Raw genomic sequence first — 22,344 nt, forward strand, 5'->3', positions numbered from 1 at the left:
TCTCCGCGAGTCTGCATCAGAGGATGTGTGTGTCTTCCTGATACCGGGTCTGACCTGACTGTGGGTCCATGTCTGTGTATCCAGGTATGCCTGTGTGTCCTCATGCATCGGTGTGTCTGTATCTGTGTGTGTGTTTCTGTATCCAGGTGTCTCTGTCACCCAAGATCTGACTCCGTGTATCCAGGTGTGTCTGAGTGTCCTGGCCTGCGTTGCCTGTGGCTGTTGTCCCAGCCCTGCGCTTGTTCTGCTTCCCCAGAGGGCGCCCTTGCCCAGCCCTCTCGCGTCCTCCCTGGGCTCCTGCCTCCCAGCGCGCCCCTGCCGGCTGGTGAAAAGCACGTGGGCCCGGACCGGGCAAAGCCGGCCTCGAGCCCCGCCTTCCCGCGCGGCCCCGCCCCCAGCCCGCCCCTCAGCGGGCTATAAGTTCACTTCGCGCTCAGCCTCGGCATTGCCCGCCGCCTGTGGTCTGCACTTGGAGTGTCCTGCCACCAGTCCGAGGGGCGCAGCCACCACCTGACCATGGCCGAGGGTGAGTATCAGTCGGGGTGCCGGCGCCGTGCAGGGGCCCCGGGGACCAGGGGCCAGCCATGTCTCCCTAGTCTCGGTGGTCCCACCGGTGCAGTGGGGGTCAGGACCCGGCTGGACTCCATCCCTAAGCCCCCGATTTGGAGCACAAACAGGAGGGCTGGGCTGGATGAGAGGTGCCCGGCCCCCAGTTCTGGTTCTACTTGGGACCTCAGTTTCCCCATCCCCAGGGCATATTCATTAACCCCTGCCTCCCTGGATCAGACGAGGCAATGGATGACGAAGGCGTGATATAAACTGTAAGGTACCTTGTTCACGGACCATTGCCAGTTGTCCTCGTCAGTTAGTGGAGCCTGGCTGCCTGCTGCGTGCTGGGCACGAAGCTGTGCAGAGGGTGCTGGCCTGGTCGCAGGGACTGGGCTTTGGTCAGTGTCTCATGGTGTGTAAGCCAAGCCTGGCTGTCTCCTTGATCTCAGTGGATGGAGAGGAGCTCCTAGCATCCAGTAGAGGAAAGGCCTGAGAACAGGCTTGCTCTCGCAGACTTCCTCCAAGTTCTGCATCCCCTGTCCTTGGCCACTGGTTGAGTTTCGGTTTCCCATCCTGTAAAACACGGACAGTAACACCAGCCACTGGTACATCTGTGAGGAGAGGAGAGGCGGAGGGGCTCAATTCATTTCCTACCTGTCCCCCTCCACACACACACACACACACTCGGGCAGGGCTACCATTTCAGAGGCGAGGTTTCTACGATGGGGGACGTGCCTGCACTAATGCTGCTGTGCTCAGCAGCCTGGCTGACCCTTGGGTGAAGTCCATTTGGAGGTGGCCTTGGCACCACCGCAGCCCCCAGGAAGGAGGGTGGGCAGAGGGGACGTTGGAGGGGCACACAGGGCAGATGAAACGGGAATGAGTGGGAGGAACCATGGATGTGCCTGACCGGCTGTGCGTTCTCGGGCCACCTTTGTCCCTCTCTGGGACCCAGCTTCCCAACACACATGACTGAAAGCCAGCTAGGTGGCCACTTGTGCCCCATGCGGTTTCCCATCCCTGTCCCCAAGAGTGGGGCTCAGTAGGGCTGGAGGACCTGGAGTGCCAGTTATGATGAGACCCCTGCCCCATTGCCAGAGTGGCCACTTCCTACAGGGGTCCCAGTGGCCTGGAAGACCTCAGGTCCTTTCTCGGTACAGAAATCCTACGATCCTAGACCCTGGTGTTTCTGCACTTCTAGAGCTGGGCGTAATTCCTGGGAATCCTTCTTCACACAGTTAGCATGAGACAGCACCCCATTTGCCCCACACCAGGGTCTGACCGTCTCTCTAAGGTCTCCCACGGGGACAACAAATTTCAGAGGCGAGATCTCTATGATGGGGGATGCGTCTGCACTAATGCTGCTGGACTCAGCACCCTGAGCCTCTTTGCTGCGTCAGCTCTCTGGAATTGCAGTTTTCCTTCTTCACCCCAGGAGGCCAGCAGGAAGTTCTTTCTTGTGGCTAGTGGAGGTCTCTCCTGCTGTGATCCCAGGGGCCTCACCTTCCTCCCAGGTCTCCTCCCAGGTGTGAAACAACGCAGGATGTGGGTGGGGGGTGGACAACAGACCCTGAGCTGTGAGTGAGGTGGTTACCTGGCTGGGCTCCAGACTCTACAACCTTGGATTCTGGATTCAAATCACCAAGCTTGGTCTTGCATTTGCCATAGACCTGGGGCTGCATAATGTCCCTACAAAGTGAAGATAGTGATAGTAGCTGTGTCTGAGGCAAAGAACCAACTCATTGGAAAAGACCCTGATGCTGGGAAAGATTGAAGGCGGGAGGAGAAGGGGACGACAGAGGACGAGATGGTTGGATGGCATCACTGATGCGATGGACATGAGTTTGAGTAAACTCCGGGAGTTGGTGATGGACAGGGAAGCCTGGCATGCTGCAGTCCATGGGGTCACAAAGAGTCGGACATGACTGAGCGACTGAACTGAACTGAAGTGGGCAGTTTTGGGTTTAAGTGGAGATAACCCACATCAAAGTCCTTGGCAGTCACTGGGCAATTTGCGCCTCGTTTAGAGGATGTTCAGTGGTGGGAGGAAAGAGAACTGTGTGGATGACCCCATGGGAGGATCCACTTGCCAGAGGACTTTACCAGTCCCTGCCTCAGGGCCTTAGTGGGAGAACTTACTCTCAAGGGCCCCATAGCTCTGGGAGTCCTGCCTTGCCCATTCCTCCGACCCTACTGTCCCCCTAATCTTGACCTTGATTATGTCAGATTGAGCTTGCCAAGGTTATGAGACTTGTGCTTTCCTTAGCCCCTCACTGTCCCTACTTTGGTCTTCAGCTCCTTCAGAAATTATAAAGAGAGCTTTCACATATCAAACTTTTGCCCTGGGCTAAGCCCTTGAATCTTCAGAAAAGGAGGCACAGAGAGGTAGAGACACCTGCTGAGGATCACACAGCAGTGCATCCAAACTGAAACCTAGGTCCTGAAGACTCTCAAACTGCTCTCATTAAAAAAGAAATTTTACTATAGAGAATATTGAGCACATGTAAAAGAGAGAATAGTGTAATAAATGCCTATGTTCTCATCACCCAGTCTCAACGACCACCAACTTATAGCTACTGCTGCTTCCTGCCCCTTCCTCACCCCCTCCTCCATTATTTGAAAGCAAATCCCATACATCAGGCTTCCCTTGTAACTCAGCTGATATAGAATCCACCTGCAATGTGGGAGACCTGGGTTCGATCCCTGGGTTGGGAAGATCCCCTGGAGAAGGGAAAGGCTACTCACTCCAGTATTCTGTCCTGGAGAATTCCATGGACTACAGTCCATGGGGTTGCAAAGAGTCGGACATGACTGAGCAACTTTCACTTTCACTTCACTTCCCATACATCACATTGTTCATCTGTAAATATTTCAATATTTCTCTCCAATGAATATGGACTCCTTTTTAGACATGAATAAAAAATTCTTTAATATCACCATTTTCTATCAGTGTTCAAATTTCCAATTGTATGTAATAGTTTTTAAAATCAAAATCCAAGTAAGGCTTATACAGCACAGTGGGTTTAAATGTGCCTTAGGTTTCTTTTAGTCTACAGGTTATCCCTTCAACTTTTTTTTCTTGTCTTTTTTCTTTATTTCTTTCTGTTTTGCAATTTATTGGCTAAAGAAACCAAATACTTTGCTTGTAGTTTCCCAGAGTATGAATTTTGTTGATCGAGTGCAGGTCCTGGGACTTCCCAGGTGGTTCAGTGGATAAACAATCTACCTGCAATGTAGGAGACATAGGTTCGATCCCTGGGGCAGTAAGATCCCCTGGAGGAGGGCATGGCAACCCTCTCTAGTATTCTTACCTGGCAAATTGCATGGACGGAGGAGCCTGGCAGGCTATAGTCCGTAGGATTGCAAAGAGTTGGACATGACTGAAGCGACTGAGCATGCATGCATGTCCTGGTCCTAAATTTAATGAGTTCCTCAGTCCTCTGTATTTCCTGGAAATTGAAAATTAAACCTAAAAGGCAAAGCCTGTGTAACTAACCAATACCAAATATCACCCCACTTTTTACCAAAAGAACCCTTCAGTCACAATTGCTACTGCTAAGTCACTTCAGTCGTGTCCGACTCTGTGTGACCCCATAGACAGAAACCCACCAGGCTCCCTCTTCCCTGGGATTCTCCAGGCAAGAACACTGGAGTGGGTTGCCATTTCCTTCTCCAATGTGTGAAAGTGAAAAGTGAAAGTGAAGTCGCTCAGTCGTGTCTGACCCTTAGCGACCCCACGGACTACAGCCTACCAGGCTCCTCCATCCATGGGATTTTCTAGGCAAGAGTACTGGAGTGGCTTGCCATTGCCTTCTCCGATAGACTAGCCCATATCTAGGAGGTGTTTTATTATGTGTAAGGCACTGGGCTAAATGGCTTACAGTCACCCTGGGTCCTACTGTCTCTCACTGTGGACTCAGGTGGGGAAAGTGAGGCCCAGAAGAGCTGAGTCGCCTGAAGGCCACAGCCAGGAGGTGGCAGAGCCTTCCCCACCTGCCCCAGTGTGCACACCCTGTGATTAAGAGTTGGGAGGATTTCCCTGGCAGTCCAGTTAGAACTCTGAGCTTCCACTGCAGCAGGCCTGGGTTCAATCCCAGGTCAGGGAACTAAGATCCTGCAAGCAGTGTGGCATGGCCAAAAAAAATAAAAAAAGAGTGGGGGACATTTGGGCCTGGTTAACTTCTGCATGACAGGGAAACTGAGGGTTGGGAGGGCCCTGAACACCCCATGTCCAGGGAGCCTGGGGCACACAGCTGGCTGTGAGATGGAATCTTGGCTCAAGTCCCTCACTGTCTTCACAGAACTGGTCCTGGAGAGATGTGACCTGGAGCTGGAGGCCAATGGCCGTGACCACCACACAGCTGACCTGTGCAGGGAGAGGCTGGTAGTGCGGCGGGGCCAGCCCTTCTGGCTGACTCTGCACTTCGAGGGCCGAAACTATGAGGCCAGCGTGGACAGCCTCACCTTCTGTGCCATGACTGGTGAGTATTACCCTCCACCCCTTCCTGTTCTGTGATTTCATTGCCCTCTGACAGACCATGGGAAAGGTGACGCCATTCCTCCTCCTGGAAAGAAATTCCTGAGGAATTCCCCTGAGAAATTGCCAGCAGTCACTACCCCGTTTTACAGATGAGAGAACTGAGGTCCAGAGAGTGGAGAGATGCCATCCCACACCACTCAGCCTTACAGACAAGTCTGTGATTCTGGTGCCTGGCTTCCTGATGACCTGTTATCGCCAGGGTTGGGTGGGGGGTGGTTAGCGTTTGCTAGCACACAGGTCCATCGAGATCCTGCCTGCCTTTTCCCACATCCAAACAATTTTCCAATTATCAACAACTTTTTCTCCAAACCCACACAACCTGAGCAGGCCTCTGGGATCGGACCCAAAGGGAGTCTGGGTGGTGGAGAGAACCCAGCTTTCTCTAGCTCTCTGAGTGGGCAGTTTTGTGTTCCCGTAGTTCTTTCTCTAAGCATCAGGAGGCTGCCTCAGACTCAGAGGCTTGGATTCTGGTGTGGACCAGACTGCCTGCCCGCTGTGTGACCTTGGGCAAATTACTTAGCCTCTCTGAGCTAAAGCACTCCTAACCGAAGGTCCTTGGATAAAAAGAGCCTGACATGAGGGAGTGCCCTACAAATGTTCACAGCAGTGGCTGATCTTGCTCCAGGGACCCAAGTGATGGGTGAAGGGACATTGAGGCCCCAGCAGCCCCATCCCCAGATACCCTATGCCCAGTCATCTTTGTTTGCCATACCCGGAAAGTGACCTTAAATGCCACTGGCTTTGGCTTCTGGTGGGAACCACTCCCTTGAGGTCAGTGAGGGGCCACCTGGCTGGGACTCTGGCCCAAGGGTGGGAAAGGCCAGCTCTAGCTCTTTCTGAGGTCTCTGAGGCCAGAGAGAAAGCAGGCTGAGGCTTGTATTACCTGGGAAGCCGTTTGATAAAGCTTATCACAGTGCCTGCAGACCTGCTACGGATATCCCCTCCATCCCTTTCCTCCCTCCCCTTTCCCTTCTGGCAGGGACACACCTACTAACGAGGGGCATCCCCGCCACACACACTCACACCCAGTAGGCTTGGGGTTCATTCTATAGACCTGAGGGCCTTCTGGCAAGTTTCCAGTCTTTCCAGTTTCAGTTTCCCCTTCCATAAAGTGGAAGCCCGAATCTATGGAACTTAAGGACTGGAGGTGGTGCCCTGAAAAGTGTCAGGCTTGGGCTGGGGAGAATCACATTTGTGGTGTAAGTATACTTATCCAGAATCCTTCTGTTCTGAATGAATAACTAGCCCCCATTTTACAGGTGGAAACACTGAGGCTCAGAAAGGTCAGTTTACTTGCCCAGATCACACAGCAGGATTCAAACCCTGACCCCAGAGTTGAGGCTTTTTGTTGCTGTGATCTGAGAGCAGAGACGTCTACTTGTTCACCACAAGGGCCTGCTGGCCTTGGTTTATTCTTCTGTAAATAGATGGTTGTTGAACTACTGGTATGGGAATTTCCCACCTTTTTCCCCCTTCTTTCACTCTCAAGGTGTCTGATTTCTTCTTCCTTCTTTTACATTTGTCTAGGCAGCCTGGTGCTAGGTAATGAAGCCCCTAGTTCAGGGTTGGGAACGCAACGGGAAGCAAGCAGCTGACCTTCTTACCCCAGCAACTAATCTCTGTTCTCTGGTCTCTGCCAACTTATCTCAAGCCATCACCAACCTGCCCTGCTAACTCCTGCAGCCCCCAGGGCAGCCATAGAAGGCACTGTATCTCTGGGTGCTCTTGACTTCCCTGTCTGAGCTACCAGGACCCTCCCGTGGGCTGAAGACGCTAGGGGACAATGCCAGGAAGCCAGGCTTCCCGCCTCAAGGCCTGGCTTGGGTCAGCCTCTGGCTGAGCCTGGCCCAGGCACCCTGCTTTGGTGTTAGAACATTCTAGCCTGTGATCCGCCTCTCCTACCTCTTTAGGGAAACTGAGGCCCATAGAGGGGAGAGAGCTGGTAAAGGTCACCCAGCGAATGGAGTGTGTGGCCTGATGCCACCCATGCCCAGATGCTGTGCATCTCACCCTGACACTTCAAGGCCGGACAGGCCTGTTGTGGGGTACAGACCACAGCAGACAAGCACCATCCTTGTTACGGACTAAAGCTCTACTTCCCCCACAAGGGAGGCCAGGGTTTGAGGGTGGAAGGGTGACAGTGAGGTCAGCCTGGAACAGTGAAAAGAACCCTTATGAGGCTGATAGCAGGCTTGACTCTGGAAGCTACCCCTCATCCACCCACCCAGCCCCTCACTGCTGTGGTCAGGATAGAGTCCAGGGTCTCCAGGGTCATTTATGTTCAGTGTGATCTCTGTGGAGCCAGAGGATCCACAAAGAGTACCACATGGAACCACAGCCAAGGAATTTTCTAAGCCAGCTTATGTGAACAGTGGTGGGGTTGGGGAACAGCCCATCCTCATCCCATCCCCCAAGGCCCCTCAGAAGAAAGGGGTGTGTGTGTGTGTACAAGGCTGCCACAGGACAGAGAGCAAGTATTTCCTGGCCGGTGCCCAAGGGTGGTGTGTCAGTGGTGACAGTGACTATGGGACCCGGCCCAGCCTGTTACTGTGGAAACCAGACCATTGATCATCCCAACAGAGTCTCTTCTGAGAATGAAAAGATTATGAATGAAAGAGTTATGCTGGGACCACAGGTATGAAAGGGTTTCCCTGGTGACTCAGTGATAAAGAGTCTGCCTGCAACGCAGGAGATGTGGGTTCAATCCCTGGGTCAGGAAGATCCCCTGGAGAAGCAGATGGCAACCCATTCCAGTATTCTTGCCTGGGAAATCCCATGGACAGAGGAGCCTGGCAGGCTCTAGCCCACGGGGTCACAAAAGACTTACCAACTAAACAACAGCAACAGGCATAGAATGGGAGTATCCTGGGAAAACCAGGATGTATGGTCACCCCAACTTTATCACTCTCAGCCCCAGTTTCCGTATCTGTGAAGTGATGCAACTGAACTAGGCAATTACGACATTCCACTCCTGTCTCAAAATCTGTTGTTTGGCATGAGAACTCTGATTTGTAATGGTCTTGTTGGATGATGTTGAGGATAGCTCATGTTTGCTGCATAATTACTATGTGCTTTAAATGCTTTCTATGAACTCTCACCGATTCCTCTAAACAGCATTTAGAAGGTAAATGGCAACCCACTCCAGTGTTCTTGCCTGGAGAATCCCAGGGACGGGGGAGCCTGGTGGGCTGCTGTCTGTGGGGTCACACAGAGTCGGACACGACTGAAGTGACTTAGCAGCAGCAGCAGCAGCAGTGACAGTAATAAATAATTAACTATTATTTATGAGTGCTTACTGTGTGCCAGGCACCTTGTAATGTGCTTTACAAGCCTCAGCTTCTTTAAGCCTCATGATGACCTTATGAGGAGGTACTGCAATTGACCCCATTTTACAGATGAGGAAACTGGGGCACAGAGAAGCTAAATAGCTTGTCCAAGGTCACAGAGTCAGTTTCAGACCTGGAATCAAACCTTTCCGGGAATGTAGTCTAAGCCTGTTTTCGTCTTTGATGAGAAAATTGCAGATCAGAGAGGGCTCATGTGACCTGTTAGCCGAGGTCACACAGCACTCCAGGTCTCATTGAGGGAACCAGACTCAGGCTGGCTCTCGGGCCCCAGTGCTGCCCAATTACTCCCTTAAATGCTCACTCTCGAAGACAGGGAGTGTTTAAAGGCTTACAGCTGGCTCCTGACACTCAGGGCCCCAGAGGCCGACATCATGCCTATTAGTTCATAGTTATATTTGGGCCCGGGTGTGGGCGGGGCTGGCAGGTAGCCCCTTACTGAGCAGGCCCCCCTACTGTCAGCAGTTGATGGGCAGAGTGGCAGGGAGGGAGATGGAAGAACAAACAGAAATCCTTCCGGGCAGCTGCCCAACCAGGCAGAGAAAGTTCTGTTTCTTCTCTCCAGCACCCAAGTCCAGAAAGGATGACCGGCCCCCGTCTCCCTCCCTATGACTCAGACCTGCCTGCAAAATCTGGGCCCTGCCCTCCTCCCGAAAAAGAGCCAGTTGGAGGCAGGCCCTCAGCTCACTGAGACCTGAGACACTATCCTCCCAATGAGGGAGACCTCCCCTTTGGGAATGACAATGTGGGGAGCCCACTGGAGACCTGGCCCCAGTGCTGACTTTGCCACAGACCCCTGAAACATTCTTGGAAGAGCCCTTCTCTCTGAGCCTCAGTTTTTCCACCAGTTCAAGGGGCCTCGGGGGAAGCGGGAAGGGCCAGGGGCACTTGGTAAAGTGTCAGAAGCTGTAGGGAGGTGAGGGATGGTTCTGGTTCTTCAGAGTTGCCTGTGGAGATACAGAGGCCAAGAGGTGGAGGGGGCCTTGGGGAGACAGACACCTGGATCTACAATGGTCGGCACCCTTTGCTAGCCAGAAGCAAGCAGGCTCTCACACAGGCCCCACTGGCCACCTCAGAGGACTGAGGTTCCATTTTACTCAGAGTCTGAGCTTCTTTTTCTGAAAGAGAAAGTAGGATGCCAGCAGGTAAAGGATTTAAGTGGGAATGGAGGACTGTTGGACTCATTCCTGTCCATTTTACAGATAGGTAAACTGAGCCCAGAGAGGAGGATATTCTTGCTCAAAGTCACACCAGTCCAGAACAGTGTCACTGTGACCCTGTCCCGGGCCACGCTGTCCTCTCTCCCAGGAGACCGAGGACGTGCTGTGTGCCTGCCACTTTTCGTTCATTCCCACAAAACCAGCCTGTACATTTTGGAGTCCAATCCCCAGATGAAGAAGCCAAGCTCAGAGAGATGAAACCACTCCTCCAAGTTCCTTCAGTGGTTAGCTGCAGAACTGGGCCTCACACCCAGGCCCAGGGCACCCCAGGCGTGCGCTCTGCCCCTGCCAGACTTGGTGCTCACACTCCCTCACCACCCCTGGCTCATGGTCCCCTGCTTTCTTCCTCTGCAGGCCCAGACCCTAGTGAGGAGGCCGGGACCAAGGCCCTCTTCAGGCTGTCCGATGCTATGGAGGAGGGGGCCTGGGCAGTGGTGGCAGTGGACCAGCAAGACAGCACCCTGTCGCTGCAGCTCAGCACCCCGGCCAATGCCCCCATTGGCCATTACCGCCTCAGCTTGGAGGCCTCCACCGGCTACCAGGGCTCCAGTTTCATGCTGGGTCAGTTCACCCTGCTCTTCAACAGCTGGTGTCCAGGTGAGCAGCACTCCATCCATGGGCAGGATGGGGAGATGGGCAGGGCTGGACCCACCCATCCAAGTGGCTGGGAACCACTTGGTGGCGGGGGTGGGGGTGGTGGGCGGAAGATGGGGCAGCAGAGACATCCAGGTGGACTGAGTGAGGCTCTAACCTCCCAAGACTTCATGATGTCAGAACTCTCATTATTCCCATTTACAGAGGTGGGGACAGGCTCGCAGAAGCAAAACGACTTGCCCCAGTCTACACAGCTACCAGTAGCTCAGAGGGTAAAGAATCCACCTGCAATGCGGGAGACCCTGGTTTGATTCCTGGGTTGAGGCTACCAACTCCAGTATTCTTGGGCTTTTCTGGTGGCTCAGACAGTAAAGAATCCACCTGCAATGCAGGAGAATTGGGTTCGATCCATGGGTTGGGAAGATCCCCTGGAGGAGGACAAGGCAACCCACTCCAGTATTCTTGCCTGGAAAATTCCATGGACAGAGGAGCCTGATGGGCTGAGTCATGGGGTTGCAAAGAGTCAGACACAACTGAGTGACTAAACACAGCACACAGCTACAAAGGGATCCCACCTTGCCTGGAGGTGGCCTGGGTTCAGAAGCCCCATTCAGGAAAGGACTGTCCAGTGGAGGCCCAGGCCATGGCCTGACATCTGGTTCTATTTTGTGGGGCTCTGTTTTGAATCTGACCAGATTGGCTTGGGGAAGGGAAGTAAGGAGATGGAGGGATGGGGTGCCCAGAAAAGGTGGGCAGGAGCAGTTTAGCCACCTAAGTGCTCCTCATACACTCTTTTTTTTTAAAAAATAAATTATCACTATCACCATTTTTTTTAAACTTCTCTTTTGATCTCTATTTTTGAAATATATCTTTATTTATTTATTTTTGGCTGTGCTGGGTCCTTGTTGCTGTGAGGCTAGTTTCTCTAGTTGCAGTGAGCAGGGGCCACCCTTTGTTGGGGTGCCTTCTCATTGCAGTGGCTTGAAGCATAGGTACTAGGCGTGCGGGCTTCAGAAGTTGCTTCACTGCAGCATGGGGGCCCCATAGTTGCAGCTCTCGGACTCCATAGAGTGCAGGCTCGGGAGTTGCAGTGCAGAGGCTTAGTCATCTCATGCCAGGTGGGATTTTCCCAGACCTTTACTACTGAGCCACCAGGGCGGCCCCTTTATACACTCTTTTAATGGTTGCTCTCAACAACCCCCAGGGGCAGAGGTTAGCATCCTTGTTTTACAGACAGGAAACTGAGGCTTAGAGATAAGTGGCTTTTGCAGCTCCTTCAAGAAGTAAGTTGGCCAATGCCGGACAAAACCAGAGAATCAGGGAAACAGCTGAGTCTGTCTCGAGCAGGAAAGAGGAGGGGGTCGCAGAGAGTCCATGGGGTTGCAGAGTCGGACACGACTGAGCGACTAACACTATGGCCGCTCATACCTAGCCAGGCAGAGAGTGGGGCCGTGTGAGCGGGCCAGCTTGGTGGTGGATTTCCCTCCTCGAAGCCCAGCCCCAGAGCAGAAATTCTGGCCTCCTACTGGGCCAGACCAGACCTCCAGACCACCAGCCTCCTACTGGACCACTGCTTTATTCATTTATTTGTCTTCTTTATTTGGGGGCATTTTCTTTGAACAGAAAGATTTTTTATTTTCTCTTTTATATACTTGGGCTGTTCTTTCTTTTATTCATTTCGTTTTGGCTGTGCTGAGCCTTCCTTGTTGCAGAGGCTTTTCTCTAGTTGCAGAGAGTGGGGGCTACTTTCTAGTTATAATCGCAGTGTGTGGGCTTTTCACTGAGGTGGCTTCTCTCTTATTGTGGAGCACGGGCTCTAGGCTTGCTGGCTTCTGTTGTGGTTCCTGGACTCTAGAGCACGGGCTCAGTAGTTGTGGCACACGGACTTAGTTGCTCCCCGGCATGTAGGATCGTCCTGGATCAGGGATCAAATCCCTGTCTCCTGCATTGGCAGGTCGATTCTTTACCACTGAGCCACCAGGGAAGCCCTGGCTTTTATTTTTAATTATAACAGTAAGATATGAGAACACTCTCTTTATAAAAGCTTCAAGCACTACAGAGAGATAGCCTCCAGCCACCCTTCGCTCCCCTTCTTCGGAAACACCATTATTAGCCATCTCTGGAGGGTTTATCTCCTTAGATTCAGTGTTTGTGTCTGGAGACATCGCTGTATTTTTTTTCTTCCAGTTTTATTGAGATATAATTGACCTACAGCACTGTATAAGCTTAAGGTATACAGCATAATGATCTGACTTACATGCATCACGAAATGATTATCACAATAAGTTTAGTGAACATCCATCATCTCACATACATACAAAATTAAAGCAAAAAATATTTCCCTTGTGGTAAGAGCTCAGAATTTATTCTCTTAGGAATGTTCATATGTAACATACAGCAGCGTTAATTATATTGATCATGTTGCAGAAGACATCATTGCATGGATTTCTCTGTCTTAAACATTAAAGAATCCCCACTGTATACATCAGCCTACAACTTGGGATTTTTTTCTCCCTCTGCCGTCTTGAGGCTCTTTCCACATCAGTTTGAATACATCTGCTCATCGCTTGTTGATGTTTCGTTTTTCTTTTGTTTATTTGGCCGCGCCGGGTCTTAGTGGTGGCCAAAATCTTCAGTCTTTGTCATGGCATGCAAAATCTTAAGTTGTGGCACGCAAACTCTTAGTTGCAGCATGTAGGATCTTGTTCCCCGAACAGGGATCGAACCTGGGTCCCTTGCATTGGAAGTGCAGAGTCTTAGCCACTGCACCACCGGGAAAGTCACTGTTCATCCTTTTTAAGAGCTGCGAGTGCCCCAGGCCTTGCCATCTGGCTCCCATCCACAGACATGAGTTGGTTCCCTGTGGCTTATCACAGGGAGGAGTTTCCTTTCTCACATGCCCTGTGGCCACACCGAATGGTTTCTCAGGACAGAAGTGACCTTGCTGGTCACACTGTCTGCTCATTTTGATTTTAATCAGTGTGAACTTCCAGGTAGTTGTTGACCCTGCCCCTGGGGCAGACACTTGGCAGTGCCCCTCCCCAACCCCATCACTGTGGGGTTTCAGAGTTCAAGGAACGGGCAGTGAGGTTCTGGGGGATGACCCCTCCCTGTGGCCTTGTCTATTCCCTGCCCGGAGGGATGGGGTGGCAGTCAGCCAAGAGCTACAGTGACTAAAGGGACCAACATCCTGGAGGGGGTTGCTGGAAATGTGGAGATAGGAAGCTGGGCTCAGTGGGGGTGTGGGGCACTAAGGAAGGAAACTGCTCTCCCTCTTGGGGAAGAGGCAGCATCTGCCCATGACCTGGGGGCCTCTGGTCCCTGTCCAGCATGGTCAGGATCCTAAGTGAGCATCCCCAAGACCTCCATCTTTACCAGAGACCTGAGTGGGGATATCATAGTCCCAGCCTCCTGGGCTGAGGTGGGGACAGTTCAACATGTGCTGACCCTTGCACTGGATGGGGAAATACCACGGGCTTTTCTTTCTCTCAGATTCTTTCTCCCATGCCACCAGCTGATTTACAGCCACATAGCTCATTTATCTGAAGACTGGTGTTCATTGCGCAATCGCCCGAGCCTCCCGGCAGGATGCATAAGATGCTCAGTCACTTGCACATTTGTTTTCCTCCAAGTGGTACAGGCAGGGACTGCCTGCCTGTTGCTGTAGAGGGGCCCAGGGGTCTAAGGGGCCAGGCAGCCACTTCCCCAGGCACTGGACACATTTCCCCAGGCTGATTTCAGTAGGCACGCTGCCTGGGCCCACCATACTCTTAGGGACCCATGAAAATGTGTTCGTTTCTTTTAAAATCAGAAGACCAAGAAAAAAAAAAGGTTCAGGCCAGAGAATATGTTTTAACATATAATATTAATTTATTTGGGCTTCCCTGGTGGGTCAGAAGACAAAGAATCCTCCTGCCAATGCAGGAGACCTGGGTTCAATCCCTGGGTTGGGAAGATCCAGCGTTATACCAATGCAGTCAAAAAATATATTACAAAAAGATTTTCTTTAATGGAGGAAGGAGCCCATGGAGGCAAAAATGCCTAGGACTGATCAAAGCCATACGATGGCTCTGGATTTCCCCTTCCCAGCCTTAATTTCTTCACTTGTGAGTGGGAATTGGAAAAGTTGGACTAACCTTTGCCCTCTAGCTGGTCCCACCACCTCAGGCCCTCTTCTGTCATCACAAGCCACAGGGAACTAAGTACCATCCATTTTCCAGCAGGGGCACCACTCATCTCTCTAGTCCTCTGCTTAGAATGTCATCAAGGCAACCTTCAGATGCCACCTGACCCCCAAGCTGGACAGATTTGCTTCCTCTGAGTTGCAGCGACCTTGCGTTGACATTCTCTGAATCATGCTTCTTCCTCACACCGCCTCAGGGCTTCAGCTTGCAAAGCACCTTTCTGTTCTGTGATCACATTTGACCCTCAGGAAACACAGTCAGGTGGCAGGAGAAGTGAGCTGCCCAGAGTCACACAGCAAAAATCCCCTACTCAGAGCTAGAGGATTCCTGACTCCTGGCCCCTGTCAGTGTTCCTCTGTCTCTTGTGCTGGTATGATTTTCCCATCTATAAAATATTCTCGAGCTTCAGTTTTGCCATCTATAAAATGGGGCTTCCGAGGATGCCTTCCACATGAGGCTTTGGTGGAGGTTAAACAAGTTAACTTATGTCATTACATTTATCACAGGTCTTGGCACGTGGCAAGTGTTGGATAAAAGACAGCCATTGTTATCACCAACTGATAATACTTTATCTTATTGGTATGAGATTATTAATTAATGATTAGTTTTTCTGATTAAAAGAGAGAATGGCCTCTGGGGAGCTTCCCTGGCCCTGAAGGGTTGGCACCCCAGCTGCCATGTCTGTGGGGAACCTGGGCCTTGCTGGATGCCAAGTTGAGACCTTTTCCTTTTTACCCACAGCGGATGCTGTGTACCTGGATTCAGATGAGGAGCGGCAAGAATACGTCCTCACCCAGCAAGGCTTCATCTACCAGGGCTCAGCCAAATTCATCAAGAACATACCTTGGAATTTTGGGCAGGTAAGGCCACACTCTGCCCCTCCTAACCATCTCTGGCTTGTTGTGAGCTGGGCCCTGGGTCTGAGACAAAATCAGAAAGTGAAAGCAAGGTCTCAGAGTCACCCACCCCATGCTGTCAAGGATTCAAGGGCTCTGAAATGGCTGGAGGCTCAGAGAGGGCCCAGGCCAGGCCTGAGGTCACACAGCAAAGGATGGCCCTGTGCACTATGGGAGCAGCATCTCTGGATTCAAGGTGGGAAAGAGTCAGAGAGCCTGTAGGAGCTGTGGGGCTGGCAAGTGCTCCAGGAGGGAGAAGGGAGACATTCAAGGCCATATGTCAAAATAACGGGCAGCACTTGGAGAACACTGACTCTGTGCTAGTCATGTACTGAGAGGGGCTTTAAACCATTGTCTAAATTAGTGGTTCTCAAACTCAAATTATATGTCTAAATTGCCAGAAAAATTTGCGCTAAAATACATTTTTAACATATTGGTGTGCAGTGTCCTAGGGAATAGCATGAGCAGAGAGCACAGAGGTGGGAAACCTTACATTATGCCTAAGAAGTGTCCTGCAGCTTGGGGAGCACTTGCATGAGACGGGGCCCCAGAGATGACCTGGGAGAAGTCCACAGCATTAAAGCTGTGAACAGCCCTGAATGTCAGGGCGATGGCAATAGGGAGGCGAAGAATGAATGGGCCAAGCCAGCAGGGACTGCTCTGCGTCATGGAGGGAGGCCTGTGATAAGGCCTGATTGGGGCAAAGCCACAGACACAGAGCACGGTGAACAGACAGGCCAGCCTTTGAATGCGACCGAAGTGGTCTGACGGATAGTGACAAGGAGAGATTTTGATAAAGACAGCACCTAAGCTGCAAGGATGAGAAGGTGTGAGTCAGAGAGAGAGGGGCAGAGAGAACATTCCAAGCAAAGGAAACAGCGTGTGCAAAAGCCCTGGGGCAGAGCGAGGGGGGCTGAGAGTGGTGACAGGTGAGGTTAAGATGGGGTGGGACGCCAATCATGAAGGGCCTCGCAGGCCACAGGGAGGTGTCTCCATCTTACTCTGGGTGCAGTGGAAATAAGAGTGATGAGATTAGATTTACATCTTTACAATTTATACTTTGGTTCCAATCAGAGCAGTGTGTGGGGGCAGGGGAGGAGGGACACTTATCAGCTCTGCGGGGTGAGTCAGGCTTTAGGGAAGTGAAGGTTTGGCTGTGGGGGCAGGGAGGGCAGTGCCTGGGCCTGAGGTGACTGAGGACAGTCAAGCTCCAAGGACTCTGGGCTTTCCTTCCATTCCAAGTTCCCCCACCAAGTCTGGATGCAGGCACACCCCATCCCCTTTCTCATACACTCAGGCATTGTCCCATCCCACCCTCCCCTTTTCCTGGGCCAGGAAAGCTGGCACCACAGCAATGTGACAGACCCAACCCGAGCCTCCAGGTGTGATGCGTGAGACAGAACGGGGGGTTCCCACAGTCACTGGACTTCAAGGCAGGCTTCCTGGAGGAGGTGACTTCTCAGCTCCCTCATCTTCCCCTTCTTTCCTCTGACACAGTTTGAAGACGGGATCTTGGACATTTGCCTGATGCTCCTGGACGTCAACCCCAAGTTCCTGAAGAACGCCGGCCGAGACTGCTCCCGCCGCAGTAGTCCGGTCTACGTGGGCCGGGTGGTGAGCGGCATGGTGAGTGAGCACAGGCCCGCCTCAGGTGATAATGGAGGCCAGGCCCTGGGCTGTCTTGGTCCGGGAGACCTGGGAGATGGAGGAGTCTCAGCTAGGAGACCTTGTATTTGGACAGACCAGATGCACACAAATGAGGGTAAGGCCATGTGGTCCCGCAAAGCAATTCATTCATTCACTCACCCAGCAAGTATTTATCAAGTGCTACCCATGTCCCAGGCACCAGGGAAAAGCAGGTGGAAGACAGAAATGGTATCTCACTTCCTAGAGCTTCCATTCTAGGGGATGTGGGAGAAGACGGAGTTAACCACAGGATCATGTGAGCGCCCGGTCATATTGCAGTGTGCTCTCAAAGGGGCCAGACGTCTGACAGTGTCTGACCACAGGGCGCAACCCCAGTGGAGGACTGGGGGACTTCCCTAAGTGATGATTCTTGAGCTGATGTAACTGGGAGGAGAAGAGCGTCCCAGGCAGAAAGGACCGCTTGTACACAGGTTCCCCGAGGAGGGACGACTGGCAGATTTGAGGAGCAGAAAGGAGGCCAGTGTGACTGGAGCGGAGAGCAAAGGGGCGGGGGATGTGGGGGGAGGGTTGCAGGTGGGCGGCAGAGGGGGCGGGGCCAGACCCTGCTTGGCTCAGGGCCAGGGCAGCAGGGTGCTGAGAGCCTGGGGGCAATGACACCATCTGGGCAGGGCCGGAACAGGCCTCTGTAAAACTCAGATCATGCCGCCTGCCAGCCCCTGCACGCATTTACATCTCCAGCATCATCCTCATGACCCTAACCCCTCTCCACCTCCGCTCCCACTCCCTCTCCTATCTCCAACCTCCCCATCAGTCATACCTCAGGATCTTTGCACCCGCTGCTCCTTTAGCCTGGAACGCCCCTCCCCTGCCTTTCGCCACGGGCTGAGTTCACACCCACTCTAGCGCAGCCGTCACTAACCCCCGACTTGGTCCCTCTGACGCTCTCGCGGGTCGCAGGTCAACTGCAACGATGACCAGGGCGTGCTGCTGGGGCGCTGGGACAACAACTACGGGGATGGCATCAGCCCCATGTTCTGGATCGGCAGCGTGGACATCCTGCGGCGCTGGAAGAAAGATGGCTGTCAGCGTGTCAAGTACGGCCAGTGCTGGGTGTTCGCCGCCGTGGCCTGCACCGGTGAGCGGCAGGCAGACATGGCGGAGCCTTGAACCGCCCTCAGCTTCCAAGAGACAAGGCTGAGTCAGGGTCCCTGTGGCCTTCTCCCAGGCCTTGTGTAACAGAGCCTGGGAAAACTTGGTCAAATAACCGGACGTCTGACCCCAGTGGTTGTGGGGTTTCTTCTCTTTTTTAATATTTATGTTTATTTGGCTGCACCAGGTCTTAGTTGCAACATGCAGGACCTTTAGTTATGACACTTGAACTCTTTAGTTGCAGCATGTGGGGTCTAATTCCCTGACCACAGATCAAAGCCCGGCCCCCTGCGTCAGGAGCTCAGAGTCATAGCCATTGGACCACCAGGGAAGTCCCAGCTGTGGGGTTTCTGCAGGGAGCTGAATAGTGCGTCAGCGCAGGGACTGGAGCTGGACTGCCTGGTTTGAATCCCAGCTCTGCCTCTAATCCCCGGGCAAGAGAATCGGTGTCTTCAGGCCTCAGTGTCCTCACCTGTAAAATGGAGACAGTGGTAACTGACCTAAGTCACCGGGAGCTCTTAGGACCCAGGGGAGGTCACTTGGCACAGTCAGCCAGGTTAGGTGGGGTTTCGGGGTTTCCAGGGGCATCTGGGATTCCTCAGCTGGATCCTGGGACATTTTCTGTGTCCGTTAGTTGGTCAACAGTGATTGGACGGATATTTGCAGTGACGGGCGCGGTGACACACTTTTCTGTTCTGCCAGACTGCTCACACCCATCCCTCTCTGAATCATTACAACATCCCGACAAGCTGCTAATATTAGCTCCTCTTAGAGGAGGAAGTGGAGGCTCAGAGAGGAGAAATGGTTTGGCCAAGGTCACACAGCTGGTGATCTGCACAGCCAGGCATGGAACTAGGTGGGCCTGCTTCAGGCACAGACTCCTGGTCTTAGACTGTGAGGATGGGGCCCCCGTGGGAGCCCACCCCCTGGGACAGGAGTGGAGCCTTGCTCCTGGGTCAGTGGGGACAAGCCTCCTGCAGCCTGGAGTCTGTACTCTGAAGCTTGTCATGATGGGGCAAGGCCTGGAGTTGAAACACCAGCTCTGTCCACGGGCAGCAGAGAGTCTGGCCCCTACCCAGGCCAAAGGGCGCAGGAACCAGGCAAGAGGTGGAAGGTCACAGCTGCTCCTTCCTCCCTCCTCCTAAGGCTCTCACATCTCCCGACCTGAATCTGGGGCCTTCGGGGAAGTTTATGCCCTGATTGATGGCAGGCGCTGGGCGAAGTTCACATTCCTGCTTCTCCCCCATCGCAGAGACTCAACCGCATCAAAACTAAAATAAAACAGAAGTCCTACAGATTGTATTTAGTAGGCCTTTCTGCTTCACTTCTTTTTTTAGATGTTACTTTCTTTTTCTTACCCTGAGAATGTTACTTTTACATTTTACATAAAAAGTATATTAAAAAACGAAAGGGAAAAAGCACCCGAATCTCCTCTGTCAGGAACACCCAGCACCACTATTCGAGCAGGAGTCTGCGGTCCATAGATGCCACTTGGCCTCCTGCCTCTTTGTCACTATTATTGCAACACCAGCCCCTTTCCCAGTCACTCCGGCCTCTCTGAAAACCGTGCCTCGACCCAGTGCGGGCCCTCCTGGTCCACAGTGGAGCCCCAGAGCACGGGAACTCTGAGCCAGAGAGGAGGAAACAAGGCCCAGAGAGCTGAAGGGACTGGCCCCAGGCCACACAGCCTGGAGCAGCTGGGGCTGGAACGCAAGGGCCCCGAGCTCTGTTGCCTCATCGGCCTACCCCACCGCTCACTCCTCGCTCTGAATCTGTCATTCCTTTTCTCCTTCCCTTCCTCCTTCTTTTTCTACTTCACTCCTTCATCCCATTTGACAAATCAGCCTGTGCCAGGTCTTGCAGGGCTCTGGGACTGTAACATAAGACAGATCGCTCACTGCCCTCAGAGGACTAATTAAAGAATCCCTCACATACCCATATATTGAGAGTGATGATGCATCCCTAGTCTTGCTGTGAATGCAGATGATGGGGTAATCTAAACCTGGCGGGGTGGCCTTTCTGGCCGAGGGATGGGCATATGCCAGCATCCTGGGGCAGGTGGGAGACCCCGCAGGGCAAGGCCCACAGTGGAAGTTTGGCCTTGACCTTGAGGGCCATGAAGAGCCATTGAGGGTTTAGCAGCAGACTGTTAATGTCAGGTTTGCATTTAGAGTCTTCTTTTGTTAGCCATGAGGTGAAGTGGAGAAAGGGGGACATGGGGCAATCAGCGAGGTGGGCACCATTGTCTGGGAAAGGGGATGGCACAACCTCACCACTTGGACAATGGGTACAGTGCTCCCTGGGGTACAGATGGGTATGTGGAGGCCCAGGCAGAGCAGATGTCTCTAGGGCTCCAGCCCACCCCCTAAACTCTCTCCACTATGTCTTCCACCCAGTGCTGCGGTGCCTTGGCATCCCTACCCGTGTTGTGACCAACTATAACTCAGCCCACGACCAGAACAGCAACCTGCTCATTGAGTACTTCCGCAACGAGTTCGGGGAGATCCAGAGTGACAAGAGCGAGATGATCTGGTGAGGGGTTGCCCAGTAGGGAGGGTCACCTGAAGAGGAGATGGGGTGATGTCTCAGATGAGGTCACCTCTGACTTGGATTTAAAAGTTGAGCAGTATTTGGAGAAAAGGAAACAGGAATTGGAGAGGCTCCCAGGGAAGCAGGAACAGCAGGAGCCAAGGCCGAGAGGAAGGAAAATCAGCACAGGACACATGAAAGGAGAACACCTTGTCCAGAGTCTGCACTGCAAGCTGGGGGTTTGGGCTTGATTCCAAAGGCTTCACACTGGAGAGAAGTGGTCTGATGATCGTGGGGATAGATCAGAAGGAAGGGGGTGGGGTGTGGTGTGGTCCAGGTGGGTGGTGATGGGGCCTGAATCCAGGCAGAGCCTGGAAAAGAAGGGTCAATCAAGAAATTAGGAGGTCAAGTCAGCTGGACTTGCAGAGCCACTGAGAGGGGAAGGGAGGTGGGCAGAGGGGTTGGGGGGTTGAGGATGACTCTCAGTATAGGAAGGAATACCTGGCTGGGACCCCTGGAGGAAGAGCAAAGTGTTGGGAGAATGTGATAGGCTCAGCTTAGGACAAGGCAAGTATGAACAGCATGTTGGAGGTGACCACGAACGTCTGCCTGTGAGTCCTGCTCCATGTTCTGCTTTGTTTCCCCAACAGGAACTTCCACTGCTGGGTGGAGTCATGGATGACGAGGCCAGACCTGCAGCCAGGGTACGAGGGGTGGCAGGCCCTCGACCCTACACCCCAGGAGAAGAGCGAAGGTGGGTTGGGCAGGAGTGGCCCCATTACTGAGATGAAGAAACAGAAACTGGAGGGGACCCATCCACCTGAGGGACTCCCCAGAGAAGGGCAGAGAAGGACAGAGCTGGGATGCTAACCCAGGTCTGGCTGACTCCAAAGGAACTTTGAGTGTTGGGGCAGCCTCACTGGTGTTTTATGAAACACCTCTTTTATAATTTGAAAAGTGATTCATGCACATTGTGGAAAACAGAAAATATGGAGAAGCACAAAGAAAAAAAAAAATCAAATAGCATCTTTGTCCTCTTCCCCCCAAAGAAATTTCATGAACATTTACACACAGTTTCCAATAATTTCAAATGACTCCTTCCTCAGAATAATATTTTAAATACACACAGTATAACACCTATATTGAATATAATACCTTCGTAGAGATGAAGCTTTTTTCTGCTGCTGTTAAATCAGGAGTGGAAAAAGGGTTGAATTCCACTGAAACCTGGTTATCAAAAATTTTTTAAATATTTTTGTGATATAGTAATATACATGTTACATAACATGATCTAGTTGTAGAGTCAGTAATTTCCCTAATTTCTTGATAGAGATGAACGTAATCTCTATTTTCACTTATCTGTGACAACTATAAAGATATATGAAAATATCTGTGGTTCTTATGAGTGACAGGTCACAAGTGCACCTAAGACTGTGGTTTGTGGTCTGCTTGCACAATCGAAAAAAAGTGTTATCAAAGTGTAATGAAAATAATGAGGTGATTTTTTTTTTCCTGTCCAAGTTCACAAACTCCTGACAGGAGTTTGTGCCTTGAGGGGACCCATGGGCCCAGGTTAAGAACTCTGGCTGCATACGACCTTTTCTCCTGGCCCCTCGCCTCTCCGTACAGCATCAGCAGTTCTGTATCAGATCGTTTTCTGTGATTTGAATTTTAATTGAATGTTATTATGTT

The 22,344-nt window shown here is 52.2% G+C and overlaps 1 protein-coding gene across 1 annotated transcript in view; it reads left to right on the plus strand.

Moving 5' to 3' along the window:
• The first annotated feature begins 397 nt into the window (after positions 1 to 397).
• Positions 398 to 22,344, plus strand: part of TGM2 (transglutaminase 2) — a 35,240-nt gene continuing 13,293 nt past the window's right edge. The window contains exons 1-8 of the mRNA XM_055437209.2: positions 398 to 526; positions 4,851 to 5,030; positions 10,008 to 10,250; positions 15,173 to 15,291; positions 16,825 to 16,953; positions 17,932 to 18,109; positions 20,520 to 20,655; positions 21,303 to 21,406. Coding sequence (XP_055293184.2) covers positions 517 to 526; positions 4,851 to 5,030; positions 10,008 to 10,250; positions 15,173 to 15,291; positions 16,825 to 16,953; positions 17,932 to 18,109; positions 20,520 to 20,655; positions 21,303 to 21,406 — 1,099 coding nt within the window. The 5' untranslated portion in view covers positions 398 to 516. The remainder of the gene's footprint in view (positions 527 to 4,850; positions 5,031 to 10,007; positions 10,251 to 15,172; positions 15,292 to 16,824; positions 16,954 to 17,931; positions 18,110 to 20,519; positions 20,656 to 21,302; positions 21,407 to 22,344) is intronic.

Source organism: Moschus berezovskii, chromosome 15 (genome assembly GCF_049115385.1).
Source record: "Moschus berezovskii isolate FMDL1 chromosome 15, NW_MosBer_1.0, whole genome shotgun sequence".
In the NCBI taxonomy this organism is placed as follows: Eukaryota; Metazoa; Chordata; class Mammalia; order Artiodactyla; family Moschidae; genus Moschus; species Moschus berezovskii.